Source organism: Scyliorhinus canicula, chromosome 21 (assembly GCF_902713615.1).
Source record: "Scyliorhinus canicula chromosome 21, sScyCan1.1, whole genome shotgun sequence".
Classification (NCBI taxonomy): Eukaryota; Metazoa; Chordata; class Chondrichthyes; order Carcharhiniformes; family Scyliorhinidae; genus Scyliorhinus; species Scyliorhinus canicula.
This window is the reverse complement of record NC_052166.1, coordinates 52,013,474-52,037,100: the sequence shown is the minus strand read 5'-3', so window position 1 is coordinate 52,037,100 and position 23,627 is coordinate 52,013,474. Positions and strand designations below refer to the sequence as shown.

At 48.9% G+C, this 23,627-nt stretch overlaps 1 protein-coding gene across 6 annotated transcripts in view; it reads left to right on the top strand.

The window, feature by feature from the left end:
* The window catches only part of garnl3 (GTPase activating Rap/RanGAP domain like 3), a 569,928-nt gene that overhangs the window by 399,015 nt on the left and 147,286 nt on the right, over positions 1 to 23,627 (top strand). For 4 of the 6 annotated variants that reach the window (XM_038781606.1, XM_038781608.1, XM_038781605.1 and 1 more), the window contains 4 exons: positions 2,974 to 3,019; positions 4,078 to 4,184; positions 9,587 to 9,702; positions 11,359 to 11,391. In XM_038781606.1, the coding sequence (XP_038637534.1) occupies positions 2,974 to 3,019; positions 4,078 to 4,184; positions 9,587 to 9,702; positions 11,359 to 11,391 (302 nt within the window). The remainder of the gene's footprint in view (positions 1 to 2,973; positions 3,020 to 4,077; positions 4,185 to 9,586; positions 9,703 to 11,358; positions 11,392 to 23,627) is intronic. The other 2 variants (XM_038781607.1, XM_038781610.1) reach the window with 1 other exon arrangement.

The following is a 23,627-nucleotide window of genomic DNA, read 5'->3' as shown; positions in this document are numbered from 1 at the left end:
CACATTGGACTCCTCTGACTTCAGTTTGTATTATACTCTGGGTTGTCTGCCTGGCTGAAGATTGTGATGTTTGCGAGTTAGGGTTGTGAATTGTTTGCAAAGTACTCAGATTGGGCATCAGATAGGGGGCACAGTGGTTAGCACGGCTGCCACACAATGCCGGGGACCCAGTTCAATTCCAGCCTTGGGTCACTATCTGTGCAGAGTCTGCACGTTCACCCCGTGCCTGCGTGGATTTCCTCCGGGTGCCCCGGTTTCCTCCCACAGTCCAAAGATGTGCAAGTTAGGTGGATTGGCCGTGCTAGATTGCTCGTTAGTGTGCAAAAGGTCAGCTGGGACTACGGGGATAGGGCAGGGGAATGGGCCTAGGTAGGGTCCTCTTTCGGACGGTCGGTGCAGACTCGATGGGCCAAATAGCCTCCTCCTGCACTTTAGGGATTCTATGTAAATACATGACTGTTCATCAAGTGTGTGGTTTCTTGGTGCATGTGTGAATGACAATCCTACATAATCTCTTCTTTGATTAACCCAACACCATTCCAATCAACCGAATCCTGGAAATATAGAAGTTTGCATGTACAGTTAGGAAACTAGACTGCCAAGCCCTCTGAGAACCCTCGAACAGCATCCCCCCCACCCTACACCCACTCCATCTTAATAAGTTGCTCTTAACTGAGTAAATCCTCTGGCTTTCTTGTTGAGGGATTTATGTTTTGTTCGAAGCTAAAACCTTTTCATCCATATTTTTGTCTGTTTGAACAGTAATAGTTTACGCCTTAAGAGTTTGAATCTTTTGGTTTCTGTTTCGTGGTTATGTTAGGTTGCCTTTCTCTGGGCGCCTTACACGGTATGGGCGGCACGGTAGCACAGTGGTTAGCACTGTTACTTCACAGCACCAGAGACCAGGGTTTGATTCCCGTCTTGGGTCGCTGTCTGTGCGGAGTCAGCACATTCTCCCTGTGTCTGCGTGGGTTTCCTCCGGGGGCTCCGGTTTCCTCCCACAAGTCCCGAAAGACGGGCTTGTTAGGTGAATTGGACATTCTGAATTCTCTCTCAGTGCACCCAAACAGGCACCAGAGTGTGGCGACTAGAACATTTTCAAGGTAACTTCATTGCAGTGTTAATATAAGCCTATTTGAGACGCTAATAAAGATTATTATTATCTGGACCCTGTAATTCACGATAAACTGGCGACTGCCTCTTTCTGTCATGGAGGCCAGCCTGCTGCGAGTTGGAACACTCGCTGCTTCATTAAACTTGCTCATTTTTCTTTTTGCTCCACTCCGGCACCAGACCTCCGGCTTCTGCTTGCAACAGATTTCTTTCTGTCCTCTGTCCTCTTCAACAATATTTCCTGCCATACCTGACGCAGCGTTTCCCCTGCTCTCGTCTCCCCATGAGGTCTTTTGGTTCTTACTCATTTTCTTTTACTGCACACACCAGCTTGTGCGAATGATTAAAGGTTTGCAGGTGGGAATTGCACTTTTACAGATGGATTTACTCAACTTTTACTCTTGCTTTTCCATTGCTTTTTCTGACACCTCTTTTTTGGGATCACCAGCTTTCTCCACTGTAACATTGCAGCAAAGTACAGGGGTTTAAAACGAGCTGCCAAAAGATGAATATGAGAAGCAGTGGAACAAAGTCATTCTCCTGCTTAGTATTATCCAGAATTCATGCTCCATTAAAAAGCTAATCATTATAAGTAATGGAAAACCAACAGTAAAAGTTCAACAAATCTCCCTGATGGCAAAGGGCTCCTTAATGGACCAGATAGTTCACTTTGTTTTGGTTGTAGGAGATGCTCCCTTGACATTTTATGGCGTTGCCATCGCTGAATTCCCCCATCAACATCTTGTGGGTTACCATTAACCAGAAACTTAACTGGACTACCCATATAAATACATGTGGCTGCAAGAGCAGGTCAAAGGTTAGGAATCCTGTGGTGAGTAACTCACCCCCTGACTCCCCAAACCTTGTCCACCATCTCCAAGGCACAAGTCAGGAGTGTGATGGAATACTCTCCACTTGCCTGGATGAGTGCAGCTCCAACAACCCTCAAGAAGCTCAACACCAGGGCAAAGCAGCTCGCTGATTGGCACACCATCCAAAAACATTCAACCCCTCCAATACCGATGAAGTGGCAGCAGTGTGTACAATCTACAAGATGCATTGCAGGAATTCACCAAGGCTCCTTAGGCAACAGCTTCCAAATCCACGACCTCTACCATCTGAAAGGACAAGGGCAAGAGATATCTGGGAGCATCACTATCTGGGAGTTCCCCTCCAAGTCACTCACCACCCTGGCTTGGAAACATATTGCCGTTCCTCCACTGTCGCTGAGTCAAGATTCTGGAACTCCCTCCCTAACAGCACCGTGGGTGTACCTACACCTCAGGAACGGTCGCGGTTCAAGAAGGCAGCTTCTGAAGGGCAACTAGGATGGGCAATAAATGCTGGCCTAATTAGCAATGCTTACATCCTGTTTAAAAAAAGATATGGGGAAAAACTGATGCACAATGCAATTATATTCTGCCACATAACCCTGACAGGACTTAGTCTTTTTTTAAAATCACCTCTTAACTGACCTCCTGCTAATTTGATTCAGAATATAATTTTATTAAAAGTATTATTTTTATTGAAAATATATAGGACTATTTATATTTCACGTGCTCTGTTAATTATCTTTAGCATTGCGTTGTAAAGCACCATTTAAAACAAAATTACTGTAAAGTTAAACTCATTCAGCCACAAATCTTCCACACAGCAATTAAGAAGGTGTGAAGACTTTTGTCAGTTTTATTAATAGAGCCAAATTATATCTGCGCCAATGAAATCCACAAATAATTGAATTGAAATAATCTGTGATTCTTGGTTAAGGTAGCACTCATCAAATGAAGGGCCAATAAGCCAACTAAAACTTTGCATTATTGATGGTGAAAAAAGTGGTTAGTTCTTTAGCGTCCGTCACAGATATATTTGCCTTAGTCCGATATAACAAGCAAAACGATAGTTATCGGTAAGTAGATCACTTTGAAAGTCAGAGTTCTGTCATTCTTCATGTATCTGCATTGTTTTATTTTGAGGAGATTGCAAGAAGGTCCGCAGGAACAATGCCGGAAGGTTCAATGTTGAAGCAGCATTGACAGGCCGCAACGTTCAGGGCTACCTAATTCCTGACTCCTATTGCACACAGTGGACTCACTCCCCTGCGTTACCGATCTGTATCATTCCCATCTCAATGTTGCAGGTCATCTTGCTTTGTAGCTGGGTTCTAACCAGGAAAGAAACTCAAACCACGGCCAAGCGAACGGCGTTCCTGGTCACCTTAAGGAACTAATAAAGCTTGTTACCGTTGTTAACTGTGGCACTCTTGTCATTTTTCCCTCAAGTTCACACACTTGAGGCACGGTAGCATAGTGGTTATCACTGTTGCTTCACAGCTCCAGGTTCCCAGGTTTGATTCCCGGCTTGGGTCACTGCCTTTGCGGAGTCTGCACGTTCTCCCCGTGTCTGCGTGGGTTTCCTCTGGGTGCTCCGGTTTCCTCCCACAGTCCAAAGGTGTGCAGGTTAGGTGGATTGGCCATGTTAAGTTGCCCTAAGTGTCCAAAAAGGTGAGGTGGGGTTGCTGGGTGACCCCACCTCATGGGGTGGAGGTGTGGGCTTGGGTGGGGTGCTCTTTTCGGGGGCTGGTGCAGACTCAATGGGCCGAATGGCCTCCTTCTGCACAGTAATTTCTATGATCTATGACTTCCGTTGATGCTTAGAAGCTTGCGCACAGCCTGTTCTGAGAAAGCCTCCTCTTTCCTATTTCCACTCCACCAGTGCAGCGATCGGATTGATTGATAATGCACACATCGGTATTATTATTGTCATTTGTGGTGTTGAAATGATAAATGGCTTCATTTTGAATTGCACTCGGCAGTCAAAAGCATGTTTGCGGAGTAAAAAGGGGGAAATATTTCACGGTGATAACAATTGCAAAGCAGTCGCATTAGTATTCCATTGAACTGTCTGGGTTCATATCGCATTCTGTCTGATTTCTGTCGACCTTTGCTGACTTTGCTTTCTCTCCAGGCTTAAGATATATTCCGAAGAGAGTGTTCCACTGTTTGGACCTCCTCTCCCTTCTCCACCAGTGTTTACAGATCATCATGAGTTCAGGGACTTTGTTTTAGTTAAATGTAAGTCCACCTGCTGCTACTGCAGCTCCGATTGTCGCTGTGTGATACATGCTGGGGCCACTGTGAGGTGGGTGGGCAGGGAAGAATGGTGAGAAATTCAGATTCATTTTAGTCCTTGGATAACCTAAAGAAATTGGAAGAAAGCGGCCACAGAGGATGACCTTTGCATTGTCACCATGCTGGGTTTCGGTAGTGCTGGTTGAGGGGTGTACGTGCCAACCTAGCTGGCTTGCTTTCATGGACATGGTAGTAAAAAGCTCCACACTTGGCATCTCCAATGATATACCCCTCTCCTAACTCACACCTCTTACACCAACACGGGCCTTCATTACTGATCTGCTTACTTGGTTTTGGCTTAATTGTGCACAATTTACTCTCCAAGATGTCACAGCAAAACCTTATAAAGGAAATCGCAAACAAATGTTTCCACTCAAATTTTGTAGTGTTTAGGGAGGTGGTGATGCAGTAATGTCACTGGACTAGTGATCCAAAAACCCTCGCCCCGGGTTCAAATGCCGCCACGGGCAGAGTTCAATGTGAATTCAATACGTAATGATGAGCATGAAACTAATGTTGGTTGTCGTAAAGTCCCACCTGGTTCGCTAATGTCCTTTAGGGAAGGAAATTTGCCGTAAATTCCTGGTCTGGTCTACACGTGACTCCAGACCCACAGCAATGTGCTTGGCTCTTAAAAAAACGTCCTCTGAAATGGCCTAGAAGGCCAATCGGTTCAAGGGCAATCAGGGGTGGGCGATAAATGTTACCCCAGCCAGCCTAGCCCACATTCCATTAAATGATTTTTTTAAAGTTACCACTGCTGCTTCACAGCTCCAGGGACCCGGGTTCAATTCCGGCCTCGGGTGACTGCGTGGAGTTTGCACTTTCTCCCCGTGTCTGCGAGGGTTTCCTCCGGGTGCTCCAATTTCATCTTACAGTCCAAAGATGTGCAGAGTAGGTGGATTGGCCATGTTAAATTTCCCATTAGTGTCCAAAAGGTTAGGTAGGGTTACTGAGTTACAGGGATCGGGTGGAGGCGTGGGCTTAAGTAGCATGCTCTTTCCAAGGGCCGGTGCCGACTCGCTGGGCCGAATGGCCTCCTTCTGCACTGTAAATTCTATGATTCTCTGATTTTAAAGGGATATAGGCACTAAAGGCATGCAGATCAGGAAAGTTATTTCAAAGTTTTCTTCAAAATATCCAAAGGAACATCATGGGCGAGGATATTTTGGATGGCTGGGGTTCCCCTTCCCACCGTCTGAAGAGTTGACGGGGAACGCTGGCCCACTGATATGGCTGGCTTCACAGCGATTTCATGTTCCACTGAGCTGGTGGCGGGTTCGGTGATTTACCAGCAAGAGGGAACCCATTGTTTCACGGGCGATACCAGAATTATTAACCCTATTACATCACACTGTAGAACAAAGATAGATGGGAAGTTACAGCTATGACTGTGTAATACTTCTCCTGATTGAGAAAGTAGAGTTCAATTTATGGATGTGTGCCCTGAACACATTGACAGGTGCTGATTGATGCGCACAGTAACCTGAAAAAAAGTGCAAACTTTTTTCTGCTTGTCTGTCTCTTTTGCCCAGATCTCAACAAAAGTAAAACTTTGGACATTTTGACAAGATTAGCTCACTCAGTTTGTTTTAGTCCCTTCAGCAAAACATAAACAGGAGAGGGTTTATTCAACATTTTCGGTCCAGGTGATAAAAACTTGATAAAAACATACTGATAGAACAGCCTGAGATATGCAGGTAGAGGTGATCAACTGCATAACAGTAATTTCTGGGTGTCCCAGCATCTACTTTAGTGTTGTGTACAGCAGAACGCATTATTACAGAATTCCCCACCACAAACCAGTTTAATCAGTAAAGCGTTTGATAAGGTTCCCCACGGTCGGCTATTGCAGAAAATACGGAGGCTGGGGATTGAGGGTGATTTAGAGATGTGGATCAGAAATTGGCTAGTTGAAAGAAGACAGAGAGTGGTGGTTGATGGGAAATGTTCAGAATGGAGTTCAGTTACGAGTGGCGTACCACAAGGATCTGTTCTGGGGCTGTTTGTCATTTTTATAAATGACCTAGAGGAGGGCGCAGAAGGATGGGTGAGTGAATTTGCAGACGACACTAAAGTCGGTGGAGTTGTGGACAGTGCGAAGGATGTTGCAGGTTACAGAGGGACATAGATAAGCTGCAGAGCTGGGCTGAGAGGTGGCAAATGGAGTTTAATGTGGAGAAGTGTGAGGTGATTCACTTTGGAAAGAATAACAGGAATGCGGAATACTTGGTTAATGGTAAAATTCTTGGTAGTGTGGATGAGCAGAGGGATCTCGGTGTCCATGTACATAGATCCCTGAAAGTTGCCACCCAGGTTGATAGGGTTGTGAAGAAGGCCTATGGTGTGTTGCCCTTTATTGGTAGAGGGATTGAGTTCCGGAGCCATGAGGTCATGTTGCAGTTGTACAAAACTCTTGTACGGCCGCATTTGGAGTATTGCGTACAGTTCTGATCGCCTCATTATAGGAAGGACGTGGAAGCTTTGGAGCGGGTGCAGAGGAGATTTACCAGGATGTTGCCTGGTATGGAGGGAAAATCTTATGAGGAAAGGCTGATGGACGTGAGGTTGTTTTCGTTAGAGAGAAGAAGGTTAAGAGGCGACTTAATAGAGGCATACAAAATGATCAGAGGGTTAGATAGGATGGACAGTGAGAGCCTTCTCCCGCGGATGGAGGTGTCTAGCACGAGGGGACATAGCCTTAAATTGAGGGGTAATAGATATCGGACAGAGGTCAGAGGTGGGTTTTTTACACAAAGAGTGGTGAGGCCGTGGAATGCCCTACCTGCAACAGTAGTGAACTCGCCAACATTGAGTGCATTTAAAAGTTTATTGGATAAGCATATGGATGATAATGGGATAGTGTAGGTTAGATGGCCTTTAGTTTTTGGACTTCCCATGTCGGTGCAACATCGTGGGCCGAAGGGCCTGTACTGCACTGTATCGTTCTATGTTCTAAACATGTAATTCTTAAATGCTGAAGCGTCAGACGCCAAAGTATTTGCAGACAGAATCAGTTAAAGTGTACTCGGTGTAACGATTCGGTATTTCATTCTGTTGCGCTGATGTAAGTTCTAAAGCACTGCCAAGCGAATTTAAAGGGAATATTCATTTTCATCCACGAGAATGCTTTTTTCACAAGTTAAATGGAACTTTTAATGGGAGGGATTTTGACTGCTTCACAAATACTCCCCATCCTCCCCATTTGTACTGTTCCCGATTTAACAGTTCAAATTCCTGCGGCCTCTTCCCGATTAAATTATCCACTAATTTATTTTTCCAATTAAGGGGCAATTTAGTGTGGTTAATCCACCTAGCCTGCACATCTTTGGGTTGTAGGGGCAATTACCCATAGCCGGGATCGAGCCTGCAACCTCGGCACCGTCAGGCAGCAGGGCTAACCCACTGTGCTGCCCGAATTTGCCCTCATTCTGACACCCTCAGAACATCCACTTTGCTATTGTCTCAGTTCAGTTTTTTTCTCATGAACTAATGTTTTAATCAATTTTTATCCACGCCATTTCTGATCCCAAATTTCGCCTGGGTACCTTATGCCCCTACTGTCAGATTTTGTTCCCCTTTCCGCTGATATTTGTCATTTGACTTTATTTCCCTTTGAATTCAAGATCTTCTGATTGACCAGCTCTTTTATAAGCTGCCTTACACAAAGCTTTTCCAGGGGCTCGATTGTACGGCCTTGTCACCCAACTCAGTGACATGGCGAGGCCACTAAATCTCGCGGGATTTACGATCTAACGAGATCTCCCAAGACATCGTGATCTGGATCTCGCCTTCACTGGGCAGGATCTATTTGCATATTTAAGTGAACCGTTAGCTTCACTTAAATATGTTTACGCCGGATTCTCCCAAGGCCCAGCAACGAACGCCCGTGCCTGGGGGAGCTCGTCGTGGCGTCATTTAGCAATGATTTCCACAAACGTGGACCAGGTGAGGGGGGTCTCCCAGGCGATCGGAGACCTCTGTTTGGCTGGGCTCTGGGCAGGATGGTACACGGGTATCCCAATGCCACCTGGACACCTCGATGCTGCCACCAGGCACCCTGGAACTGCCAGGATGCCCAGGTGGCACTGCTAAGATGGTAACTGCCAAGGTGCCAACCTGGTGGTGCCAAGTTGCCCAGACTGGGTATCGGGTCTGGGGATATCCTGATGAGCTAGGGTGAGGGTGGGGCTTGAGGTAAGTTGGGGCATTTAGGGGTCCAGAATTGGGGAGGGGGCGGGGGAGGGAGGGGGCGGGGAGGGGGGGCTTGAGGTAAGTTGGGGCATTTAGGGGTCCAGAATTGGGGGAGGGGGCGGGGGAGGGGGGGAAAGGTCGAGAGATCAAGGCGGTATTTTAAAATGGCATCTCAATCTCTCCGTGCACTCACAAGTTGAGTCTGTGCGACCTCCGTGGGGAGTTCCTCACAAAGGCTCCAAAAAACAAGACTCCCATTTAATAATGTGGTTGTTCCCGGAGCTGCAAAGTGCTGAGAAACATCCCGTTACCCCGTTAAATCGCGCCCCTGATATTGATTGATATTCTCTTGTGTGGGGTATGAAATGTTTTCATAACTTGAATAATAGTTTTAACAACTTTCATTACCTATCGTGCTATAAACACTGGCCTTTTTTCACCCCACGTTCTTCCTATGGCTCCTAAGATATACATTCTCCCCACCTTCCACACGCTCCAGTTCCTTCTCTACCCCTTTTTGTTTCCTTTTCCTGAACCACATGACCCGGCGATCACTCCTCCAGCTGGTCTCCAGTCCAGCCCCCGATGTGTTGTCCTCTCCGCTGGGTCAAATACAGCCTCTCCCACTCGAGGATTGCCCTCCGGAAGTGCCCCGCTGGCACGAACGGATGCCTACTTACATATATATAGATACAACATATCCTGTGTACATAATGGCAAAATATACTCTGTGCAAAAATCCATTAAAAAACATTTAAAAAAAATACAGTCTCCTCTGTAACCCCCACATTATAATGTTGGTTCTGCTAACAATCCTGTGCCGTCGAGATTCAGATTGACTGAATCTCTCTGCTGCCAGCACTACCCAAACTAAGTTCATCAACAAGGCATTAAAAATCCTCCATTACTAACACCTTTGCAGCTTTTTTCACTTAGAAACGGCTTGGTTATGGCGTGTACCACACAGCATTAATGAGCACACAAGGCAACTTGAAATTATTGGCCAGAAATTTCTACATTTGCTTCATTAGAAAAGTCAGGGTGGGAGTTTGCAGCCAGATGTGTTGTGACTTGAAATGATACGTTGGCTTTCTGCGTGGGACAGTTGGCATTCATCACCCTGTTGCTCAGCTTTTATGTGTCATTTGCAGTAATAAATGGAGAGAAAGCAACCCTGGAAACCCCAACATTTGCTCAGAAACGTCAGCGCACCTTGGATATGTTGATACGATCTCTGTATCAAGATCTCATACCAGACTTGCATAAGGTACAGTGCGTCATAATTGACGGTATATGGTTGCGTGTCACAAAAGTAATGCATTTTGTAATGATTCCTATTGTTCCCATCCATCTATTTTTCTGCTAATTGACACAAATGTCATGCAAGGTTTACAAATCCAATTAACAAAGAGCATATTTGGTTTGATTTATGCCCAGAAATGGATCATATTCATGCGGCCAATTTGTTTCAGCAACTCTGAAATAATTCTTCTGCTGAACTTCAGTATGAACTAATTACGACCAGTCATTATTATTGACAATCATTGGCTGAAAGAAGTTTCCGTGGGTCTTTTCATTTTAGCGATATTTCCCTTGCCAGTAAAATTAGGCTGCAAGTAGTGATGGAACTACAATGACAACTTGACATACTGGATATTTTACCACACACCTTTATGCCTTTGTCCCCTTACCAATCTAATGTGGCCATTATAATGGTTCGAGAAAGTGGATTCTTCCATCAACACTCAGAGTTCTCACTAGAACTTTCGCTAGAAATTCTGGAAATAAATGCGACAGTATCAACTTTAAATTTAAACAGAGTTAAGGGATGGTCCAAGGTGTCTTTGTCGAACAACACACTTACGGCTGGTGGATGTGGAATCAGCTCCAAGGTGTTTTGTTAATCCAATTTCCAGTGGACCCGGGTTACAGTGCCAGGACCCCAGAACTGGTCTTGGCTAGAGTAAGCCTTGCCTCAGTATCTAACTCTTGACTGTTCAACAAATGAGTAGCTCCCATTGTAAGGTAAAGTTGCTATGGTCCCAGATGAGGGGAAGAGTTGACTGGTGGTGATTAAACCGGAGGGTGAGCACACCTCAGGCGAGGGGCGAGATTGAGAAGGCAGAGCCTTCTCAGCCGAATAATCTCAACCAGTACGAGAATTGAACCCACCCTACTGGCCTCGCTCTGCAACACGAACCAGCTGTCTAGCCAAGTGAGGTAAACCAGCCCCCATTCTCACATGCCCACATTCTCCACTTTGATTTTGCATTGTTTAAAGCCGAGTTCACTGGGCGGCTGGTTCATGATGCAGAGCGAGGCCAGCAGCGCAGGTTTAATACCCGTACAGGATGAGGTTATTCATGAAGGCTCCCCACCCCCGCCTTCTCACCTGAGGTGTGGTGACCCTCAGGTTAAATCACCACCAGTCAGCTCTACCCCTCAAAGGGAAAAGCAGCCTATGGTTATCTGGGACCTTCATGGCGACTTTGCCTTTACCTAGCTCCCATTGCCACTATTGTCCAGTATTAATGCCGGGAGACTACAGTTTCAGAAAAGGCATTTCTATCATCAAAGAGCAAACGTGGGGGAGACTATAGAGAACAGTGCCAACCCCAAATTGATATTGTATCAAAGGATTTTACGAGTTATTTTTGCACGCAGTGTGATCAATTTTGATAATATTAATTCCAAATCTATATAAAATTCAGAATCTATGAAAGATAGCTGATTTTACAAACATTGCGTACCATTCTCAATTGCAATTATTAACGATGCTCCGCTGTTTAAAGAATGTATTGCTGTATGATCATGTCCTTGTATAAACAGTAAGATTGCACTCACTCCCTGGTTCAGCTATAACTTTGTTAATGCTATGCAGATAATGCAGTGAACTACTCTCTCTGTCACATTCCTTCCTTAGGAAATGAATGAAATCCAACTAGGCTGGATAACAGTGAGATCATTTATCTTTTCCTTTTGCATCCGAATGCATCAGCGTTACTTCTTGTAAACTAAGACTGGCAATTTTAATGCATTCCAAAAGCATCAGAAGTAATGCAAGCCAAACATATATTAATCCTTTGAGACTCAGTTCCCTGAGTATCACACATATCGAGATACGTATTTTCAAAAATTGTGCACATTTCCGTTGGTTCCTACAACTGCTGAAAGATTCGGATTTGACTAACACGGGAAAAAAATCTCTCTTCCTCTCCAAACTGACTCCCAAAATTGGGAAGGTGTTCGAGTCTAGATTGTTGGTGTGGGGGGGGGGAAACAAAACGTGCACTCAAAGGTTTAATATTGCTTTGCCCATGTCAACAATGTCCATTGTCACTTTTAACTGCATCTGCCAACTTAGCATGGTTTTTGAAAGCGATTAACTATGTGCCATCACCCTGAACTCTTAACAGAAAGAAAAATTGCATTTATAAGAGCAAGGCATGAGGTCTATTGATCACTGTCGTGTGTGGAATCGACACCCATTGCATAAAGGAAAAAGAATTGAGCTAACAGGCAGCTGAAGTGAAATCCATGACTTACGAGCGATGGTGCACCAATATGTTTAACAGTCATATCGTACATCTTTGCAAGAGCAATAATGAATCACAGGCAGTTTGACCCCATGTTCTGTGTGTGCGCCTGTCGATGCACTAACAATTCCTCTCCCCTATCCTCTGTGAAAAACCTTCCTATCCATATTGGCATTTTGTTTGGTGAGTTGCGGCTTTTGTGATGGTCGTTTAAAGTAAAGCCTATTTTGGTTGCAATCATGAATAATTTTACCTTTTTGTTACTGCCGATTGCCAGCTTAATTCTAACTGTCCCTGACATGATTTATATATGCTAGGTTAAAGATTAGACGTTGAGACAGAGAGTCGGCCAACATACAAGACGGAAGATCAGTTAAACAAACTATCCCAAAGCAGTGTTCAAATCCTTTATCTTGCTTGCTCCTGCAGACACTCTTAATAGGCGCCAGGAATGGGCAGCATGGTGGCGCAGTGGGTTAGCCCTGTTGCTTCACGGCGCCGGGGTCCCAGGTTCGATCCCGGCTCTGGGTCACTGTCCGTGTGGAGTTTGCACATTCTCCCCGTGTCTGCGTGGGTTTCACCTCCACAACCCAAAGATGTGCAGGGTAGGTGGATTGGCCACGCTAAATTGCCCCTTAATTGGAAAAAAATTAATTGGATACACTAAATTTATTTTTTTAAAAATAGGCGCCAGGAACCTAACGCTAAGCATTGTACTGTCACGCAAATTTGCCTGAAGATTAAGGGGACAACTGTTTCAGATTGCTGTCAATGGTGCAGTGGTTAATCAGTGAATATTTGCGCTCCCGAACAATGTTCAGGGCACTCATTGAAAACCGTCCAACCGAATGGCCCCTTAAATTCCCATTCAGCCACAGCAAGAATTTAGGAACAATTTGAAAACAGTAGATTAAAATTATCGGACATCGCAGCGCATCCAACAACAGTGTGATTTTATACCAGTGAATGATAGACATGGGGAAGTGCGATACTGCAACACAGAGAATAAGCGTGCAAACATCAAATGTGAAAGTCGTTTATCTTCAACTGATATTAAAAAAGAGTATGATTATGATGAATGAGATTTTAAACCCTTTTGGCACCTTGTATATTGTAACATACCATGAGCATGTAAGCCAATACTTAAAAAGATTCCATCGATGGGACAATATAAAATTCTACTCTGAAGTATTCAATCACTATCAGTTGTCTGTCTTTATCAAATGACGGTGAGAGGAGATGAAACAAGGCTTTGAAATTGTTAAGTGAAATAATTTCCCTTCCAATTCAGTGAGCTTTGGTTAAGATTTTAACTGAGATACTGAGTTAGTTTTCCCCTGGAGACCAAGGTCGAAAGGGTTCAGTTCCTGATTGATTATCGAGGTTAAAAACATCCTAGAGAAAGTGGTTTTGAAATGTGTTCATTGCCTCAATAACTGTTCAAAGTCCATTGTTTTCAATGTGATATATTGGGTGCGGAGGGGTGTTTTTACAGAAATTTTGCTCGGTACGTTATTTGGATTGTGACTGCAGGTTGGACATGGTCCTTGGAGGGAAGTGGTTGACATGGTGAAAGGCTGTTTCTCACCTGTACTTTCTTACCATTCATTTTCTGGCTTCGGAATAAGTTAATCCTTTCCGTAAGCGCCCTGCTTGCCACAGTGTGTCGTTCATTAACGTTCTCGTTGTGCTGTCGATAGTAGTGGCGTCAGGGATAAGGAACCAGTGCGCTGATCAGATATTACAGCCATGGGGAGAGGCGGGGGCAATTGGAGGGGGTCTGGTGAGGTCCGTAATAGTGCAAGTCAGCTAAAGAGTATTTGGGAGGAAGGAGAGGTGACATCGGTGTAGGGTATCTCTGCTGAGTGAAATACGAAACTTAACACAGATACATTTTTGTAAGACCGACAGGTAATTATCGAGACATTTCCATTATTTTGTCCAGTGTCCTCGTGAAGCGTTTTAAATTTATTCGTCATCCTTAAAGTATCAGCTCAGACAGTGAGTGGGCAGGTTGGACAGTGAGTGTGCAGTGTGGACAGTGAGTGTGCAGTGTGGACAGTGAGTGAGCAGTGAGCACAGTGAGTGTGCAGTGCGGACAGTGAGTGGGCAGGTTGGACAGTGAGTGTGCAGTGCGGAAAGTGAGTGTGCAGTGTGGTCAGTGAGTGTGCAGTGAGGACAGGGAGTGTGCACTGTGGACAGTGAGTGTGCAGTGTGGACAGTGAGTGTGCAGTGTGGACAGTGAGTGTGCAGTGAGGACAGTGAGTGTGCAGTGTGGACAGTGAGTGTGCAGTGCGGACAGTGAGTGGGCAGGTTGGACAGTGAGTGTGCAGTGCGGAAAGTGCGTGTGCAGTGTGGTCAGTGAGTGTGCAGTGTGGACAGTGAGGACAGTGAGTGTGCAGTGAGGACAGTGAGTGTGCAGTGTGGACAGTGAGTGTGCAGTGCGGAAAGTGCGTGTGCAGTGTGGTCAGTGAGTGTGCAGTGTGGACAGTGAGTGTGCAGTGTGGACAGTGAGTGTGCAGTGAGGACAGTGAGTGTGCAGTGTGGACAGTGAGTGTGCAGTGTGGTCAGTGAGTGTGCAGTGTGGTCAGTGAGTGTGCAATGTGGACAGTGAGTGTGCAGTGAGGACAGTGAGTGTGCAGTGTGGACAGTGAGTGTGCAGTGAGGACAGTGAGTGTGCAGTGCAGACAGTGAGTGTGCAGTGAGGACAGTGAGTGTGCAGTGAGGACAGTGAGTGTGCAGTGAGGACAGTGAGTGTGCAGTGCAGACAGTGAGTGTGCAGTGAGGACAGTGAGTGTGCAGTGAGGACAGTGAGTGGGCAGTGTGGACAGTGAGTGTGCAGTGTGGACAGTGAGTGTGCAGTGTGGACAGTGAGTGTGTAGTGTGGACAGTGAGTGTGCAGTGTGGACAGTGAGTGTGCAGTGCGGACAGTGAGTGTGTAGTGAGGACAGTGAGTGTGCAGTGTGGACAGTGAGTGTGCAGTGCGCACAGTGAGTGTGCAGCGAGGACACTGAGTGTGCAGTGCGCACAGTGAGTGTGCAGTGAGGACAGTGAGTGTGCAGTGTGGACAGTGAGTGTGCAGTGTGGACAGTGAGTGTGCAGTGTGGACAGAGTGTGCAGTGTGGGCAGTGAGTGTGTAGTGTGGACAGTGAGTGTGCAGTGAGGACAGTGAGTGTGCAGTGAGGACAGTGAGTGTGCACTGTGGACAGTGAGTGTGCAGTGTGGACAGTGAGTGTGCAGTGTGGACAGTGAGTGTGCAGTGAGGACAGTGAGTGTGCAGTGTGGACAGTGAGTGTGCAGTGTGGACAGTGAGTGTGCAGTGTGGACAGTGAGTCTGCAGTGTGGACAGTGAGTGTGCAGTGAGGACAGTGAGTGTGCAGTGTGGACAGTGAGTGTGCAGTGTGGACAGTGAGTGTGCAGTGAGGACAGTGAGTATGTGCAGTGTGGACAGTGAGTGTGCAGTGAGGACAGTGAGTGTGCAGTGAGGACAGTGAGTGTGCAGTGAGGACAGTGAGTGTGCAGTGTGGACAGTGAGTGTGCAGTGTGGACAGTGAGTGTGCAGTGTGGACAGTGAGTGTGCAGTGAGGACAGTGAGTGTGCAGTGAGGACAGTGAGTGTGCAGTGAGGACAGTGAGTGTGCAGTGTGGACAGTGAGTGTGCAGTGTGGACAGTGAGTGTGCAGTGAGGACAGTGAGTGTGCAGTGTGGACAGTGAGTGTGCAGTGTGGACAGTGAGTGTGCAGTGAGGGACAGTGAGTGTGCAGTGTGGACAGTGAGTGTGCAGTGTGGACAGTGAGTGTGCAGTGTGGACAGTGAGTGTGCAGTGTGGACAGTGAGTGTGCAGTGAGGACAGTGAGTGTGCAGTGTGGACAGTGAGTGTGCAGTGCGGACAGTGAGTGTGCAGTGAGGACAGTGAGTGTGCAGTGTGGACAGTGAGTGTGCAGTGCGGACAGTGAGTGTGCAGTGTGGACAGTGAGTGTGCAGTGAGGACAGTGAGTGTTCAGTGTGGACAGTGAGTGTGCAGATCGGACAGTGAGTGTGCAGTGAGGACAGTGAGTATACAGTGTGGACAGTGAGTGTGCAGTGCGGACAGTGAGTGTGCAGTGTGGACAGTGAGTGTGCAGTGAGGACAGTGAGTGTTCAGTGTGGACAGTGAGTGTGCAGTGCGGACAGTGAGTGTGCAGTGAGGACAGTGAGTATACAGTGAGGACAGTGAGTGTTCAGTGTGGACAGTGAGTGTGCAGTGTGGATAGTGAGTGTGCAGTGAGGACAGTGAGTATACAGTGTGGACAGTGAGTGTGCAGTGCGGACAGTGAGTGTGCAGTGTGGACAGTGAGTGTGTAGTGAGGACAGTGAGTGTGCAGTGAGGACAGTGAGTGTGCAGTGTGGACAGTGAGTGTGCAGTGTGGACAGTGAGTGTGCAGTGAGGACACTGAGTGTGCAGTGTGGACACTGAGTGTTCAGTGTGGACAGTGAGTGTGCAGATCGGACAGTGAGTGTTCAGTGTGGACAGTGAGTGTGCAGTGTGGACAGTGAGTGTGCAGTGTGGACAGTGAGTGTGCAGTGAGGACAGTGAGTGTGCAGTGTGGACAGTGAGTGTGCAGTGAGGACAGTGAGTGTGCAGATCGGACAGTGAGTGTTCAGTGTGGACAGTGAGTGTGCAGATCGGACAGTGAGTGTTCAGTGTGGACAGTGAGTGTGCAGTGTGGACAGTGAGTGTGCAGTGTGGACAGTGAGTGTGCAGTGAGGACAGTGAGTGTGCAGTGTGGACAGTGAGTGTGCACTGTGGACAGTGAGTGTGCAGTGAGGACAGTGAGTGTGCAGTGTGGACAGTGAGTGTGCAGTGTGGACAGTGAGTGTGCAGTGTGGACAGTGAGTGTGCAGTGTGGACAGTGAGTGTGCAGTGTGGACAGTGAGTGTGCAGTGAAGGCAGTGAGTGTGCAGTGTGGACAGTGAGTGTGCAGTGTGGACAGTGAGTGTGCAGTGTGGACAGTGAGTGGGCAGGTTGGACAGTGAGTGTACAGTGCGGACAGTGAGTGTGCAGTGTGGACAGTGAGTGTGCAGTGCGGACAGTGAGTGTGCAGTGAGGACAGTGAGTGTGCAGTGTGGACAGTGAGTGTGCAGTGTGGACAGTGAGTATACAGTGAGGACAGTGAGTGTGCAGTGAGGACAGTGAGTGTGCAGTGAGGACAGTGAGTGTGCAGTGTGGACAGTGAGTGTGCAGTGTGGACAGTGAGTGTGCAGTGTGGACAGTGAGTGGGCAGGTTGGACAGTGAGTGTACAGTGCGGACAGTGAGTGTGCAGTGAGGACAGTGAGTGTGCAGTGAGCACAGTGAGTGTGTAGTTTGGACAATGAGTGTGTAGTGTGGACAGTGAGTGTGCAGTGTGGACAGTGAGTGTGCAGTGTGGACAGTGAGTGTCTGCAGTGAGGACAGTGAGTGTGCAGTGAGGACAGTGAGTGTGCAGTGAGGACAGTGAGTGTGCAGTGAGGGCAGTGAGTGTGCAGTGTGGACAGTGAGTGTGCAGTGAGGACAGTGAGTGTGCAGTGTGGACAGTGAGTGTTCAGTGTGGACAGTGAGTGTGCAGTGTGGACAGTGAGTGTGCAGTGTGGACAGTGAGTGTGCAGTGTGGACAGTGAGTGTTCAGTGTGGACAGTGAGTGTGCAGTGTGGACAGTGAGTGTGCAGTGAGGACAGTGAGTGTGCAGTGTGGACAGTGAGTGTGCAGTGTGGACAGTGAGTGTGCAGTGTGGACAGTGAGTGTGCAGTGTGGACAGTGAGTGTGCAGTGTGGACAGTGAGTGTGCAGTGTGGACAGTGAGTGTGCAGTGTGGACAGTGAGTGTGCAGTGTGGACAGTGAGTGTGCAGTGTGGACAGTGAGTGTGCAGTGTGGACAGTGAGTGTGCAGTGTGGACAGTGAGTGTGCAGTGTGGACAGTGAGTGTGCAGTGTGGACAGTGAGTGTGCAGTGTGGACAGTGAGTGTGCAGTGAGGACAGTGAGTGTCTGCAGTGTGGACAGTGAGTGTGCAGTGAGGACAGTGAGTGTGCAGTGTGGACAGTGAGTGTGCAGTGAGGACAGTGAGTGTGCAGTGAGGACAGTGAGTGTGCAGTGTGGACAGTGAGTGTTCAGTGTGGACAGTGAGTGTGCAGTGTGGACTGTGAGTGTGCAGTGTGGACAGTGAGTGTGCAGTGAGGACAGTGAGTGTGCAGTGAGCACAGTGAGTGTGCAGTGTGGACAGTGAGTGTGCAGTGAGGACAGTGAGTGTGCAGTGTGGACAGTGAGTGTGCAGTGAGGACAGTGAGTGTGCAGTGTGGACAGTGAGTGTGCAGTGAGGACAGTGAGTGTGCAGTGTGGACAGTGAGTGTGCAGTGAGGACAGTGAGTGTGCAGTGTGGACAGTGAGTGTGCAGTGTGGACACTGAGTGTGCAGTGTGGACAGTGATTGTGCAGTGTGGACAGTGAGTGTGCAGTGTGGACAGTGAGTGTGCAGTGTGGACAGTGAGTGTGCCGTGTGGACAGTGAGTGTCTGCAGTGTGGCAGTGGGTGTGCACTGTGGACAGTGAGTGTGCAGTGTGGACAGTGGGTGTGCAGTGTGGACAGTGAGTGTGCAGTGAGGACAGTGAGTGTGCAGTGTGGACAGTGAGTGTGCAGTGTGGACAGTGAGTGTGCAGTGAGGACAGTGAGTGTGCAGTGTGGACAGTGAGTGTGCAGTGCGGACAGTGAGTGTGCAGTGTGGACAGTGAGTGTGCAGTGAGGACAGTGAGTGTGCAGTGTGGACACTGAGTGTGCAGTGTGGACAGTGATTGTGCAGTGTGGACAGTGAGTGTGCAGTGTGGACAGTGAGTGTGCAGTGTGGACAGTGAGTGTGCCGTGTGGACAGTGAGTGTCTGCAGTGTGGCAGTGGGTGTGCAGTGTGGACAGTGAGTGTGCAGTGTGGACAGTGGGTGTGCAGTGTGGACAGTGAGTGTGCGGTGTGGATAGTGAGTGTGCAGTGTGGACAGTGAGTGTGCAGAGCGGACAGTGAGTGTGCAGTGTGGACAGTGAGTGTGTAGTGTGGACAGTGAGTGTGTAGTGAGGACAGTGAGTGCGCAGTGTGGACAGTGAGTGTGCAGTGTGGACAGTGAGTGTGCAGTGTGGACAGTGAGTGTGCAGTGTGGACAGTGAGTGTGCAGTGTGGACAGTGAGTGTGCAGTGTGGACAGTGAGTGTGCAGTGTGGACAGTGAGTGTGCAGTGTGTACAGTGAGTGTGCAGTGTGGACAGTGAGTGTGCAGTGAGGACAGTGAGTGTGCAGTGTGGACAGTGAGTGTGCAGTGTGGACAGTGAGTATACAGTGAGGACAGTGAGTGTGCAGTGAGGACAGTGAGTATACAGTGTGGACAGTGAGTGTGCAGTGTGGATAGTGAGTGTGCAGTGTGGACAGTGAGTGTGCAGTGAGGACAGTGAGTATACAGTGTGGACAGTGAGTGTGCAGTGCGGACAGTGAGTGTGCAGTGAGGACAGTGAGTATACAGTGTGGACAGTGAGTGTGCAGTGCGGACAGTGAGTGTGCAGTGTGGACAGTGAGTGTGCAGTGAGGACAGTGAGTGTTCAGTGTGGACAGTGAGTGTGCAGATCGGACAGTGAGTGTTCAGTGAGGACAGTGAGTGTGCAGTGTGGATAGTGAGTATACAGTGTGGACAGTGAGTGTGCAGTGCGGACAGTGAGTGTGCAGTGTGGACAGTGAGTGTGTAGTGAGGACAGTGAGTGTGCAGTGAGGACAGTGAGTGTGCAGTGTGGACAGTGAGTGTGCAGTGAGGACACTGAGTGTGCAGTGTGGACACTGAGTGTTCAGTGTGGACAGTGAGTGTGCAGATCGGACAGTGAGTGTTCAGTGTGGACAGTGAGTGTGCAGTGTGGACAGTGAGTGTGCAGTGTGGACAGTGAGTGTGCAGTGAGGACAGTGAGTGTGCAGTGTGGACAGTGAGTGTGCAGTGAGGACAGTGAGTGTGCAGATCGGACAGTGAGTGTTCAGTGTGGACAGTGAGTGTGCAGATCGGACAGTGAGTGTTCAGTGTGGACAGTGAGTGTGCAGTGTGGACAGTGAGTGTGCAGTGTGGACAGTGAGTGTGCAGTGAGGACAGTGAGTGTGCAGTGTGGACAGTGAGTGTGCACTGTGGACAGTGAGTGTGCAGTGAGGACAGTGAGTGTGCAGTGTGGACAGTGAGTGTGCAGTGTGGACAGTGAGTGTGCAGTGTGGACAGTGAGTGTGCAGTGTGGACAGTGAGTGTGCAGTGTGGACAGTGAGTGTGCAGTGAGGACAGTGAGTGTGCAGTGTGGACAGTGAGTGTGCAGTGTGGACAGTGAGTGTGCAGTGTGGACAGTGAGTGGGCAGGTTGGACAGTGAGTGTACAGTGCGGACAGTGAGTGTGCAGTGTGGACAGTGAGTGTGCAGTGCGGACAGTGAGTGTGCAGTGAGGACAGTGAGTGTGCAGTGTGGACAGTGAGTGTGCAGTGTGGACAGTGAGTATACAGTGAGGACAGTGAGTGTGCAGTGAGGACAGTGAGTGTGCAGTGAGGACAGTGAGTATGCAGTGTGGACAGTGAGTGTGCAGTGTGGACAGTGAGTGTGCAGTGTGGACAGTGAGTGGGCAGGTTGGACAGTGAGTGTACAGTGCGGACAGTGAGTGTGCAGTGAGGACAGTGAGTGTGCAGTGAGCACAGTGAGTGTGTAGTTTGGACAATGAGTGTGTAGTGTGGACAGTGAGTGTGCAGTGTGGACAGTGAGTGTGCAGTGTGGACAGTGAGTGTCTGCAGTGAGGACAGTGAGTGTGCAGTGAGGACAGTGAGTGTGCAGTGAGGACAGTGAGTGTGCAGTGAGGGCAGTGAGTGTGCAGTGTGGACAGTGAGTGTGCAGTGAGGACAGTGAGTGTGCAGTGTGGACAGTGAGTGTTCAGTGTGGACAGTGAGTGTGCAGTGAGGACAGTGAGTGTGCAGTGTGGACAGTGAGTGTGCAGTGTGGACAGTGAGTGTTCAGTGTGGACAGTGAGTGTGCAGTGTGGACAGTGAGTGTGCAGTGAGGACAGTGAGTGTGCAGTGTGGACAGTGAGTGTGCAGTGTGGACAGTGAGTGTGCAGTGTGGACAGTGAGTGTGCAGTGTGGACAGTGAGTGTGCAGTGTGGACAGTGAGTGTGCAGTGTGGACAGTGAGTGTGCAGTGTGGACAGTGAGTGTGCAGTGTGGACAGTGAGTGTGCAGTGTGGACAGTGAGTGTGCAGTGTGGACAGTGAGTGTGCAGTGAGGACAGTGAGTGTCTGCAGTGTGGACAGTGAGTGTGCAGTGTGGACAGTGAGTGTGTAGTGAGGACAGTGAGTGTCTGCAGTGTGGACAGTGAGTGTGCAGTGTGGACAGTGAGTGTGTAGTGAGGACAGTGAGTGTGCAGTGTGGACAGTGAGTGTGCAGTGAGGACAGTGAGTGTGCAGTGTGGACAGTGAGTGTGCAGTGAGGACAGTGAGTGTGCAGTGAGGACAGTGAGTGTGCAGTGTGGACAGTGAGTGTTCAGTGTAGACAGTGAGTGTGCAGTGTGGACAGTGAGTGTGCAGTGTGGACAGTGAGTGTGCAGTGAGGACAGTGAGTGTGCAGTGAGCACAGTGAGTGTGCAGTGTGGACAGTGAGTGTGCAGTGAGGACAGTGAGTGTGCAGTGTGGACAGTGAGTGTGCAGTGTGGACAGTGAGTGTGCAGTGAGGACAGTGAGTGTGCAGTGTGGACAGTGAGTGTGCAGTGAGGACAGTGAGTGTGCAGTGTGGACAGTGAGTGTGCAGTGTGGACACTGAGTGTGCAGTGTGGACAGTGATTGTGCAGTGTGGACAGTGAGTGTGCAGTGTGGACAGTGAGTGTGCAGTGTGGACAGTGAGTGTGCCGTGTGGACAGTGAGTGTCTGCAGTGTGGCAGTGGGTGTGCACTGTGGACAGTGAGTGTGCAGTGTGGACAGTGGGTGTGCAGTGTGGACAGTGAGTGTGCAGTGGGGACAGTGAGTGTGCAGTGTGGACAGTGAGTGTGCAGTGTGGACAGTGAGTGTGCAGTGAGGACAGTGAGTGTGCAGTGTGGACAGTGAGTGTGCAGTGCGGACAGTGAGTGTGCAGTGCGGACAGTGAGTGTGCAGTGAGGACAGTGAGTGTGCAGTGTGGACAGTGAGTGTGCAGTGTGGACAGTGAGTGTGCAGTGTGGACAGTGATTGTGCAGTGTGGACAGTGAGTGTGCAGTGTGGACAGTGAGTGTGCAGTGAGGGACAGTGAGTGTGCAGTGTGGACAGTGAGTGTGCAGTGTGGACAGTGAGTGTGCAGTGTGGACAGTGAGTGTGCAGTGTGGACAGTGAGTGTGCAGTGTGGACAGTGAGTGTGCAGTGTGGACAGTGAGTGTGCAGGGTGGACAGTGAGTGTGCAGTGTGGACAGTGAGTGTGCAGCGGGGACAGGGAGTGTGCAGTGTGGACAGTGAGTGTGTAAGTGTGGACAGTGAGTGTGTAGTGAGGACAGTGAGTGCGCAGTGTGGACAGTGAGTGTGCAGTGTGGACAGTGAGTGTGCAGTGTGGACAGTGAGTGTGCAGTGTGGACAGTGAGTGTGCAGTGTGGACAGTGAGTGTGCAGTGTGGACAGTGAGTGTGCAGTGTGTACAGTGAGTGTGCAGTGTGGACAGTGAGTGTGCAGTGTGTACAGTGAGTGTGCAGTGAGGACAGTGAGTGGGCAGTGAGGACAGTGAGTGTGCAGTGTGGACAGTGAGTGTGCAGTGTGGACAGTGAGTGTGCAGTGTGGACAGTGAGTGTGCAGTGTGGACAGTGAGTGTGCAGTGTGTACAGTGAGTGTGCAGTGAGGACAGTGAGTGTGCAGTGCGGACAGTGAGTGTGCAGTGTGGACAGTGAGTGTGCTGTGTGGACAGTGAGTGTGCATTGTGGACAGTGAGTGTGCACTGTGGACAGTGAGTGTGCAGTGAGGACAGTGAGTGTGCAGTGTGTACAGTGAGTGTGCAGTGCGGACAGTGAGTGTGCAGTGAGGACAGTGAGTGTGCAGTGTGGACAGTGAGTGTGCAGTGAGGACAGTGAGTGTGCAGTGTGGACGGTGAGTGTGCAGTGTGGACAGTGAGTGTGCATTGTGGACAGTGAGTGTGCACTGTGGACAGTGAGTGTGCAGTGAGGACAGTGAGTGTGCACTGTGGACAGTGAGTGTGCAGTGTGGACAGTGAGTGTGCAGTGTGGACAGTGAGTGTGCAGTGAGGACAGTGAGTGTGCACTGTGGACAGTGCGTGTGCAGTGTGGATAGTGAGTGTGCACTGTGGACAGTGAGTGTTTGCAGTGAGGACAGTGAGTGTGCAGTGTGGACAGTGAGTGTGCAGTGTGGATAGTGAGTGTGCACTGTGGACAGTGAGTGTTTGCAGTGAGGACAGTGAGTGTGCAGTGAGGACAGTGTGTGCAGTGCGGACAGTGAGTGTGCAGTGTGGCACAGTGAGTGTGCAGTGTGGACAGTGAGTGTGCAGTGTGGACAGTGAGTGTACAGTGTGGACAGTGAGTGTGCAGTGCAGACAGTGAGTGTGCAGTGCGGACAGTGAGTCTGCAGTGTGGACAGTAAGTGTGCAGTGTGGACAGTGAGTGTGTAGTGTGGACAGTGAGTGTGCAGTGTGGACAGTGATTG